This window comes from Enoplosus armatus, chromosome 16 (assembly GCF_043641665.1).
Source record: "Enoplosus armatus isolate fEnoArm2 chromosome 16, fEnoArm2.hap1, whole genome shotgun sequence".
In the NCBI taxonomy this organism is placed as follows: Eukaryota; Metazoa; Chordata; class Actinopteri; order Centrarchiformes; family Enoplosidae; genus Enoplosus; species Enoplosus armatus.
In genome coordinates, this window is record NC_092195.1 from 3686244 (window position 1) to 3697759 (window position 11516).

The following is an 11516-nucleotide window of genomic DNA, read 5'->3' on the forward strand; positions in this document are numbered from 1 at the left end:
GCTATGAGTCACAGCAGCGAATAGCGAGGGCCAGATAAAGCCCGCTTCATCAGGCTGCTTGTCAGAACAGGCAGCACAGAGGTAAATTTAGAGCCGGACTGCTGAATCTCTTTATCTCGTCGGGGGGAGATGAGTAGACGTCCGTCCACAGATTTCTCTGTTTCAGACTGAAACACAGTTTATAAACACAGCAGAATGGCACGAAACGCTTCTCAACATTTCTGTCCATCTGTGACCCTTCCAGGTTACCCCAGGCAGCCTGGCTACACAGGGATGCCCAATGCCAACTACCCCAGCGGTCCCGGCATGGGCGGGTCCATGAACCCCATGCCCGGTCAGGGCAGCGGGGCTCCATACGGAACTATCCCACCTGGCAGAATAGGCCCGGGTCAGATGGGTGCTCGGCCCTACGGTCCAGGGATGGCCTCAAACATGGGTGGCATGCCTCCTCAGGTGGCGTCTGGGATGTGTCCCCCTCCAGTCATGAACAGGAAGGATGGCGGCCCCACCATGCACCACGGACCCACAAACTCCATACACAACAGGTGGGTGCTTACAGCTGCTGGCTACATCAGTGTCTCAATGAGACATAAGGGAGCAGTTGACTGTCGAGGGTCAGTATGACTCATTGTATTAAGACTCTCGAGCCTGAAGAGCTTTTTATTTTCTTTTGGCTGAATGTGTGTGTGTCCTTGCTTATATGTGCTGGTTGTGTGACCATGAAAAAATGATTGGTCCTTCCCACGTGCAAGCCGGTCTGTTGTGTGTTTTGGTGCCTGAGTGTGCTGCAGAGTAGATGGCAGTAGACCAGACACTTATCTATGAGAGAAAAGGAAAAAGTGGAGAGAATGAGAGAGCAGGAGATGGTCTCTGACATCAGTGAATCACATCTTTCCCAGCAAGGATGCCAGCTCAGCCTACAGAGAGGCACTCGTGGGCTTGGAAATTGCTAGAATCATATGACGTAAATTGATGTTTCCTACAGAATAAGCTGAACCCAGTAAACACAAGACGAGGAACAAGCATAGATTTGTCACAGAATCAAACGGAAAGGCATGGAAAAGATGACAGACTCTTGGATATTTATTTTGAGGTGTTTCTCTGTGATAATGATGCACTTTTATCAGCTAGTTGTGTCTCAGTTTTCCCAAGTCTTCCTTCTAAACAAGCTTTCTCTTCTCTAGGCCACCTGGCTACCCTAACATGTCCCAGGGCATGATGGGAGCAGGTCCTCCATACGGCCCTGGCATGAATAGCATGCACGGTATGATGAACCAGGGAGGGCCCGGGCCATATCCAATGGGAGCAAATATGGCCAACAACACCCCTGGTGAGTAAAAGCTCCACTGAAGCCCCGATCAAGTGGTTGTAGTGCTACTGTGGGCCTGGAGGTTTTGTTATAAACTAGTAATCTTTTATATTTACCCTCCTCTTATTACTCAGGAATGGCTCCCACTTCGGAGTTTGGCATGGACAAAATTAACCCTGCCCAGAAGGTGAACAACAAAGTGGAAGGGACTCCTAAGCCTGAATCCAAAAAGGTACAAGTTCGAAATCCACACAATGAAATTCTTGTTGCACATTAGAGCTTTTTTTTCCCTCCATCTCATGATTTCCTCCCATCATCTGTCTTGTAGAAGTCGAGCTCTTCCACAATCACCAACGAGAAGATCACTCGTCTGTACGAGCTTGGCCCGGAGCCGGAGAGGAAGATGTGGGTGGATCGATACCTGGCCTTCGCCGAGGAGAAGGCCATGGGCATGAACAACCTGCCCGCAGTGGGACGCAAGCCTCTCGATCTCTTCAGACTCTACGTGTCCGTCAAAGAGATCGGCGGCCTCACCCAGGTATGCCTGGATTCCGCCTGGATTTGATGTGAATACCACAGATTAAAACAGACAGCACTGTGTTGCAGCTTTCTGAGCCTCCTCCTTCCTCTGTCGCCCACCAGGTGAACAAGAACAAGAAGTGGAGGGAGCTGGCCACCAACCTGAACGTGGGCACGTCGAGCAGCGCGGCCAGTTCGCTCAAGAAACAGTACATCCAGTGTCTGTACGCATTCGAGTGCAAGATTGAGCGTGGCGAGGACCCGCCCCCGGACTTCTTCAACACGGACACCAAAAAGAACCAGCCGAAGATCCAGCCTCCCAGCCCAGGTGAGCCTCCTCCCATGCCTCATCACCGCTTGTTTCCCCGTCTGAGTTAAATCACACTTGAATCTAATGAATGGAAGCCGATTTCATTTTTCCCTTGTGTTCAGCGTGGTTTCCATGCAATTCATCACATTCTCCTTGCTCTATTTGCCTCACATCATCTGCCCTATAAACTAGTGTATTTTATTGTATCCTATTAATTGCCATGTTAAAAGCCGATCTCAGACCATCATTTCTCCTGTACGGAGCTGCCATCCTCCATAAATCACTGCTATTTTGGCATATATTGAAGGAGCTGTAAATGATGGCGGTGTAGCTGTAAGTCACAGAAGTGCACCGCATCCTCTGGACAGTTCCACGAACACAAATCCTGGGAGAATACTCCTTGGCATTTGCACAGGACATGACGAAAGACTTGTCCTTTCAGACGCTCCCCCCCCCTCATTGGTTTTTGTGCGAACAGTGATGCCGCCAGCATGCCAAATCTTTCAATGAACTCTGAATGTTGGGTAAAAGTCAGTGTGTAAACTGGCAGTCAGTCAGAGGTTAAGGGGGGCAGTGGGGGGGTGGGTCTTGGGACGATGTGTCGCCTGGAAGCTGTTTGTTTTGGAGGGACTCTGGTTTTAGCTGCCAGGAGCAACCACACCAGGAGCGACCACGTGTTGCTTCAATCTGGCGGAGACCCAGGCTGTCAGACACGGGGCACTGAGTCAGCGCCGGGGTGCTGTTACAGGAGACATCAGGGTGCTTGTCAGCTGGCATCAGCCCTCTAGTTAGTATGAAGGGGGGGCGGGGGGGTTTGGCGGCATGGGGCAGGAGGTGATTTGGTGATAGTGATGCCCCGTCAGTGGCGTGTCCTCGCTGCCTGGTGCCTGGCCCAGGGCTACAGAGGCGCAAGGCAACACTCCCTGGAGATTAGTACTGAGCCAGGAATGATGAATGGGGGGAAGACGCTTGAATGTATGTGTGTGTGTGTGTGTGTGTGTGTGTGTATAAAAGTCACACGATTCTCTCTCTGTTTCTACCATGCTATTTTTTTCCCCATCCTCATGAGATCCTCCCCCCCCTCCCCTTTCCTCCCTTCATCTTTAGTAGAGGGAAATCCCTGCCCAGAGGGAGGAGGGAGGAGGGGGGAGGGGGAGCCAGTTAATGTGTGTGTGTGTGTATGTGTGAGAGCCAGAGAGGCGAGAGGATGATGTGAGAAAATGTGAATAAATGTGACCTGCCAGTGACCCCGGTGTTCTGTGTGTGTGCCATTTTAATGAATGGGAACCTGTGAGTCATCAGACTGGCGTGCTAAAAGTGAGAAGTCCTGAGCTGAAGTTAAGGATGAGCCCTACTATGTCACACACACACACACACACACACACACACACACACACACACACTCACACACAACACAAACAATCACTCATGCACACATATGCAACTTGCTCTCTCCTGTCTCTACAGGTCAGGCAGTAATCTGTCAGAGTCAGGGTTTAGATCATTGTTTCCTGGTTGACTCCAAGAGCCCGGTGGTGGTTTAGGAGGAGGGTGATGGGAAGTGGGGGTTGGCATGCTGTGATGAGCTGGAAGATTTGACATTTTTCGCTGGCTGTGCACTTAAAAGCCAGTCAGCTTGACACAAACTGTGTTCCTGTGTGCAGCGCTCTGGAATTTCTTAATGGGATTTAGGATTGCCAAAAGCCAGCATGTGTTCCTGAAAGCCCCAAGCAGTTCTCAGCCTATCCGCAAGACGATCCCGCCTCACTATCAACTATCAGCTCTCGCTTTTATTCCTGGAGTGAAGAGAGGAGGGGATGTGCCTTGAATTCTCTAGAGTCTTAAAATTTTACAAACCGGAGGACTTTGTTGTCGTTTCCCAGTACTCAGTGTGTATATCCTTGTTTTGCAGCTGGTTCCGGATCCCTGCAAGGTCCCCAGACTCCTCAGTCCACCAGTAGTTCGATGGCAGAGGGGGGAGATTTGAAGCCCCCCACCCCAGCCTCCACCCCGCACACGCAAATGCCTCCAATGCCTGGCGTCAGGTACGAGTTCGAAACCACAATATCATGGTTCTATGGTATTAACAATATCAGGAGTCATCACAATAAAATGAAACTGATCCCGGTGGAGAAATTGCATCATTGCAGCAGGAAATAGAAATGGAATACAACAAATAAGAATATGCTTTAAGTTCTTTAATGGTAGGTCATGTTGAGATACACACACAACCAATCAGCTTGTTAATGAATGCTAAAGAGGTGTATAGTAGTGAAGACAGTATAAAAACAATTGTTGATCTTTTTGGCTGAATAGTTAGGAGGGGCAAAACTTTCAAAACAAGAAATTAAGAATTTTTAAACAAACCATGTATGAGTCCTGAATATATTGGAAATAATAAATATACCAAAGAATGCTCTATTTCACTAACAAGCCTCCTGCCTTCCTGTAGGAGTAGCGTTAATCTGCAGGACCCCTTTGCTGATGGCGGAGACCCAGCGTTTTCCAGAAGGAACGCCATGACTCCCAACTCACAGGGCTACCAGCCGGGGATGGGTGGCCCAGAGATGATGGGTCGAATGGGTCCCTACGAGTCCAACAAGGACCCCTTTGGTGGCATGAGGAAAGGTGAGCGACAGCCAAACCAGCAAATCAGATGCTGTACGAGGTCTGTTCGAGCTGAAACTGAAACTAATCTGTTTCTTCTGTTTTTTTAAGCTGGAGAGCAGTTCATGCAACCAGGCCCCAACAGTGGGATGGGAGAACAGTATAACAGAGGCCCACCAGGCCCTATGGGCAACATGCAGATGGGCCAGAGGCAACAGTACCCTTATGGATATGACCGAAGGTAAACATAGTGTATTTTTTTCCAAGTGGTCAGCATTGTTTTATAATTATTGGGATCAGGTCTGTAGTATTCCAGTGTCTTTTTGCATTTCCAGTTAAGTCAAATCAACTGATGAGTGCTGTTTGTTGGGTTTACAGACAGGAGCCAGGCATGGGTCCTGACAGCAGTATGGGACCAGGAGCTCCTCAGCCCAACATGATGCCTTCTGGAGCCGACACAGGGATGTACTCGCCCAGCCGTCCTCCACCACAGCAACGGTTAGTACCATTCAGTGCTGAGATTGGTCTTTATTACGGGAGAGAGATGGTTGTTTTAAGGCATTTTGCCAGTGTAATCTTTTTAAAAGACTGCAGGATTATCAGCGTTGGAGTTTCCTGCTACAACTGTCTGTGTATTTACTGTAAGGAAGAAATGTGAAATGTAATGGTGTGAACTTTTGTTATTGTTTTCAGGCATGACTCCTATACCAATCAGTTCCCTGGCCAAGGAGCTCCCCCTGGTGGCCCATACCCAAATCAGCAGCCAGGAATGTATCCACAGCAGCAACCGGTAAGAACATTTTGTTCAGCATTTGCAGTGCTCTTATTGCAACTCGATTCCTTTTTTTTCAATTTCCCTAATTAAAGATGTTTTTTGTGTATTAAAGGTAAACTTTCCCATCTGTGCTGGCACCTTACAGATGCAAGCATTAATTCTTCCTAAAACTATTGTACTATTGTTAAGTATAATGCCCAATGTTGTCTTCTGACAGAACTACAAGCGTCCTGTAGAGGGAGGGTATGGTCCTCCGGCCAAGCGTCATGAGGGAGATATGTACAATGTCCCCTACACTGGTCAGCAGCAGCCAGGACCCCAGTCCTCTGGGCCCCAGGGCCAACAGGATATGTATAACCAGTATAATGCATACCCTGGAGGGGACCGCAGACCGCCAGGTCCACAGAACCAGTTCCCCTTCCCCTTTGGTCGGGAGCGAGGACCGTCATCTGCAGGCCCCAACTCCCAATCTCCAATGCCTCCCCAGATGATGGCAAGCCCAATGCCTTCAGGTCCAGATGGTCCCCAGGGCCCAATGTGGCAGGGCCGAAATGAGATGGGGTATCCCAACTATCCCAACCGACAGGGACCTCCTGTACCAGGCCAGGGCCCCAGCTACCATGGCATGACCCGCTCAGAGGAGATGATGCCATCAGACCAACGCATGAACCACGAGAGTCAGTGGCCCAGCCATGTCAACCAGCGGCAGCCGCCGTTTGGCCCCGGCGGTTCTGGACCTCCCATGACCAGACCCCTGCCATCCACCTACCAGACTTCCCAGAATCACATTCCTCAGGTGTCGAGCCCAGCACCCATGCCCCGGCCCATGGAAAGCAGGACGTCACCCAGCAAGTCCCCCTACATGCATCCGGGAATTAAGGTGCAGAAAGCTGGACCCCCAGTACCTGCCTCCCACATTGGCCAGGCCCCTGTGCAGCAACCCATGATCAGGCGAGATGTGGCCTTTCCTCCTGGCTCTGTGGAGGCCTCCCAACCCCACCTTAAACCCCGCAGGCGGCTCACCATGAAAGACATTGGTACAGAGCTTTTATTCAATGCCTGGCTCACTATATTTAATAGATATGCATATGAATAAAGGATAAGCAATGACTAAAGTAAAATGTTAGCTGATGATAATGTGGACTAGAAGAAAACATTGTGACAGATCTAAGGTCTAAAGGGCTGTGTTTGACCATTTCTTTAGATGAATGGCTCCAGTATTAATCACCACCAAATATCTGATCAGTGACTACCTGCCTGCCTGATGATCAAGTCGGCTCTTATTCATTCTGTTTCTGACTTTTTACAGGCACTCCTGAGGCTTGGAGAGTGATGATGTCGCTAAAGTCAGGCTTACTAGCCGAAAGCACCTGGGCCCTGGACACCATTAACATTTTACTTTATGATGACAATAGCATCACTACTTTTAACTTATGCCAGGTGAGTTTCACAAACCCACATCTGTTACATTTGAATAAACATCACAGAATGGCTTATCACGTCAAATAGTGTATGAATTTCTAAGATTGTTGACTTTGCTCTTTGGTTTCTCAGCTGCCTGGATTCCTGGAGCTGGTGGTGGAGTACTTCAGACGCTGCCTCATTGAGATCTTTGGCATCTTAAAGGAGTACGAAGTGGGAGACCCCGGCCAGCGCACCCTCATAGACCCGAGCGCCGCAGAGGACTCTGATGATGAAATTCCCATGCCTGAGGGCGAAGACATGGACATGGATGAAGAGGACGAAGAGGATGAGGAGGTCGATGAAACAAATGCTAATCCTGACATCTCCTCACTGGTACAGGTGAAGCAGGAGGAGGAGAGCTCACACAAACACAAGTCTTCAGAGGATGAGGAAGAGGAGAAGGAAAGGGAGTCTTCTATCAAGGAACCCAATACCTCTACCTCAGGGTCCTCCCAGGACCCCAACCTCCACTCGGAAAAGCCCAAGCAGGCTAGCAAGTTTGATAAACTCCCCATCAAGCTGGTGCGGAAGAAGAATCCCTTCCTGTTGAACCACTCGTCCAAGCTTGGGCAGCGGCAGTGCTTTGATAGCGGCCTGATACACTGGAGCATCGGTGGTGGTGACACTACCGAACACATCCAGACCCACTTTGAGAGCCGGATGGACCTTCTCAAGCAGCGAAAACGCACACCAACATCCACTGAGAGTCGCAAGAAGGTCCAGGTGACTGAGACTGTGACGGAAAACCCTGAGAAGTCCAAGTCCAACGGGGAAGATAAGCCTCAGCAACAGCAGCAGCCCCAGTCTTCTGAACCTCAGAAGTCTCCAGCAGAGAAGGGCCCTCCTCCTCTTCCCATTGGTGCACCAGTCACTGCCACCATCGACGATGTACTATCTGCCCGCCCAGGGTCGGTCACAGAGGAGGTGGTTCGTGGAGGTGCCGAAGAGCAGAAAGAGAACGGCAAGTACTTGTTCAGCATCAATCCGGACCTCCAGAGCCGACGCAACGTCAAGATCCTGGAGGACGAGCCTCACAGCAAAGACGAAACGCCGCTCAGCACTCTGTCGGACTGGCAAGACTCACTAGCTCGGCGCTGCATCTGCATTTCCAACATCGTGCGCAGCCTCTCCTTCGTTCCTGGGAACGATCTGGAGATGTCAAAACACCCAGGCCTCCTGCTGCTGTTGGGCCGCCTGGTGCTGCTCCACCACAGGCACCCCGAACGCAAACAGGCACCAGTCACCTATGAGAAGGAGGAAGAGGAAGATGAAGGTGTGAGCTGTGAGAGAGATGAGTGGTGGTGGGACTGCCTCGAGGTGTTAAGGGAAAACTGCCTGGTCACTCTGGCGAACATCTCAGGCCAGCTGGACCTTTCTATCTACCCAGAGAGTATATGCTTGCCACTGCTGGATGGCCTGCTCCACTGGGCTGTCTGCCCCTCAGCAGAGGCCCTGGACCCCTTCCCCACGCTGGGGCCTCACGGCTCACTATCCCCCCAGAGACTGGTCCTCGAGACCCTCAGCAAGCTCAGCATCCAGGACAACAACGTCGACCTCATTCTGGCAACACCGCCGTTCAGCCGCTTGGAGAAGCTGTACGGCTCGCTGGTGCGCTTGGTCGGTGAACGCAAGGTGGCCGTTTGCCGGGAAATGGCGGTTGTCCTGTTGGCTAACTTGGCCCAGGGTGACAGTCTAGCGGCGCGGGCTATCGCTGTGCAGAAGGCCAGCGTGGGCAACCTGCTGGGCTTCCTGGAGGACAGCCTAGCTGCCACACAGTACCAGCAGAGCCAGAGCTCCCTGCTACAAATGCAGGGCGCACCTCAGTTTGAGCCCACCAGTGTGGACATGATGCGGCGGGCAGCCCGAGCCCTGCACGCCCTGGCTAAGGTGGAGGAAAACCACTCGGAGTTCACTTTGTACGAGTCGCGGCTACTGGACATCTCAGTGTCCCCACTTATGAACTCTCTGGTGTCCCAAGTGATCTGTGACGTACTGTTTCTGATTGGCCAGTCATGACAGCCGTGGGGAGGTTTCAGCTCTGCCTCTTTCTGTTCCCAGTCACCCCCCCCTCCCTTCCTTTTTTTTTTGTATGTGTGTGTGTCTGTTGCGTGTGAGTGAAAAGAGCAAAACTGACTGTCCTTTTTTTTTTTTTAATTTATGCAAAATCACCTCGGATTCCACTGTCTTTCTACCCCTGCTTCTCACTAAAGGAAGGAATATCATGAAGTAGCTGTGGATTTTAAACGTCTGAAATGGAAAGATACTGACAAAGAAGAGCAGATTGGGACCCAGGCATAGGACAGAGTGCGCTGCCCTGCGGAAAAGGACTTGTTTTTTAATGAAAAGAAAAATCTCCAGAAAAAAAGAAGAAACTGTAACCAAAGTTGCTGTCTCGTTTACAGTGAGTTTGGGGGATACATGTGCTCGCTTTCTCCCTCGAGTGGGGGGGGGGGGTCGGCAGGGGGAAGAGGGCACGGACTAAACAATATTATGGTTCATGTTTGGAGGCTACATAGACTCACGGACTGTGGTGTGGTATAATTGCTGTAACTTTGGATGCTATATACTCAGCCCCACAGGAACCACATTATTGGCTGTGAACAGACATCTGTCATGGGAGGCCTGTGCAGTAGATTGTAGGACTTTTTTCTGTACTGTACACCTTAAAAACTGTAAACATACTGTAATAATACTGTTTCACACTGAGATACGCTGGCTTGGCAGCAAACTGTAGTTTTTAAAAACAGTTTTAGTTAATGTCGAGAGAGAAAACGGCTTTCCCCCCAAAGTATGGTGAACCTACAACACCCCGACCTCTTCTCTTTGTCCCTTGATTGTATGACTTGACCCTTATATTAAAAAGTCACCTCTTTAGGACTGGTCCTCAACTCTAGATGCAGTCCAAGCTGCAGTGTATATATAATGTTGTACATTACACTTCTCTCTCTTTCTCAACTTCTGTTGCTCTTCACCATTTTTAATCTTTGACCGATTACAAGTTTCCCCGCATCAAGTACGCCATGTGATTACTTGACACCCACCCTCTCCGTTACTTAGGCGCCTCACCCTGCTCGTATCGCGCTCCGGGGGAGGGAAGGGGGGTGTTTAGCTGCTGTCCAACGCCACCCCCAACAAACACAACTTCAAGTTTCAGTTTGTCTCCGGTCTGGGTGTAGAGAAATATAACAAAAATCATGTCTGCGGTTCCATTTGAGCTCCTCCATAAATGACAAACTAGACCTTGATGAAGAAACCATTTTAATTTTGTTTATTTTGTTTATTTTTGTTTTTTTCCAGTGATGCGGATTCTGCATATTTGTATTTCAGATGATGTAGCTAAAAACTTGATGTAAATTCCTCTTTTTTCCTTTTTTTGGCTTAATGAATATCATTTATTCAGTATGAAATCTTTATACTATATGTTCCACGTGTTAAGAATAAATGTACATTAAATCTTCGTAAGACGTTTGCTGTGGATTTATTTATTGTTCCCCTCGTACGTGCTCGAGGCAGCACTTAAAGTCCTGACTTTTCCGTATGTCTGAAGCGGCACGCAGTGTGTTCTGATGATGGTTTTGATATTTATACACGGATGCAGAGACACGGCACACAGCCAGCTCTGTGGAGTGTGCTGCTTATCAAATGCACAGCCATGTTTTCCATCCGTGCATTGATTGACATCTCACCCCGATGTTGCATGGCTGTCCTGGTCCCTGGATCACATGTGCTGATATACATGTGCTACATATATATGTACTTATTTAGTGGGGGAATGTGAACAAGCAGTCTGCTTGAATACATTCAGATAACCGTTCTCATTTACTATGGGTGGAAACTTCTTCCCCTCAGGTATATTGTCTCTGAATTTCATTTGTGACATTTTGACAGAAACTGCGTTCACTTTCAAGAATCAAATCAAAAAAATTACATGAAACAACCCCCCCCCCATCTATATTGATTTCACCCCAGTAGACAGCAAATATTTTGAAATATTTATTTCCATTTTAGTCCTCAATGGTGAGACAAAATAGCATCCATAAAAACAAAACCCCGTTGGCATGGGCTAAATGTGGCATTTTCAAAGACTACAGCCACTTCTTGATGTGGTTTTACTTGGTTAGGCTTTTATTTATTCAGGAAGTCTCGTCGAGATCAAGATCTGTTTTGCAAAAGAGACACGAAAACAAAGTAATCCAGAGTAAAGTCTTCGCTTCTTTTTCACAACACTGACTTGGTTAAATGCATTGAGGCACATGGATCTCCTGAAATAAGCCTGAGTGCACCGATGAGACTCTCGGAGCCTGTTCATGAACTCTGGTAACACTAAAGGTAGAAACATACATTTACGTAGCGCCTTTCATGTGAGACATGCAGCTCAAAGATCCTTCCATCAAGAGAAATACATTCACACGTCCGGCCCAGCAAGACAGAGAGTCTACAGCCATGCTAGCTGTTTCCCAGAGGCTGCACTCAGTCACAGCGGTGCTTGGAGCTACATGCTAACACCAGCTAACAACGTGCTGATGTTCACT

General features: G+C 49.1%; 1 protein-coding gene across 1 annotated transcript in view; it reads left to right on the forward strand.

The window, feature by feature from the left end:
• Positions 1 to 9086, forward strand: part of arid1ab (AT-rich interactive domain 1Ab) — a 46606-nt gene extending 37520 nt beyond the window's left edge. Inside the window, exons 8-20 of the mRNA XM_070921217.1 lie at positions 245 to 545; positions 1185 to 1330; positions 1444 to 1541; positions 1638 to 1847; positions 1952 to 2156; positions 4051 to 4183; positions 4591 to 4766; positions 4857 to 4986; positions 5124 to 5243; positions 5439 to 5535; positions 5738 to 6557; positions 6830 to 6960; positions 7075 to 9086. Of these exons, the coding sequence (XP_070777318.1) occupies positions 245 to 545; positions 1185 to 1330; positions 1444 to 1541; positions 1638 to 1847; positions 1952 to 2156; positions 4051 to 4183; positions 4591 to 4766; positions 4857 to 4986; positions 5124 to 5243; positions 5439 to 5535; positions 5738 to 6557; positions 6830 to 6960; positions 7075 to 9000 (4493 nt within the window). The 3' untranslated portion in view covers positions 9001 to 9086. The remainder of the gene's footprint in view (positions 1 to 244; positions 546 to 1184; positions 1331 to 1443; positions 1542 to 1637; positions 1848 to 1951; positions 2157 to 4050; positions 4184 to 4590; positions 4767 to 4856; positions 4987 to 5123; positions 5244 to 5438; positions 5536 to 5737; positions 6558 to 6829; positions 6961 to 7074) is intronic.
• Positions 9087 to 11516: the final 2430 nt, after the last annotated feature.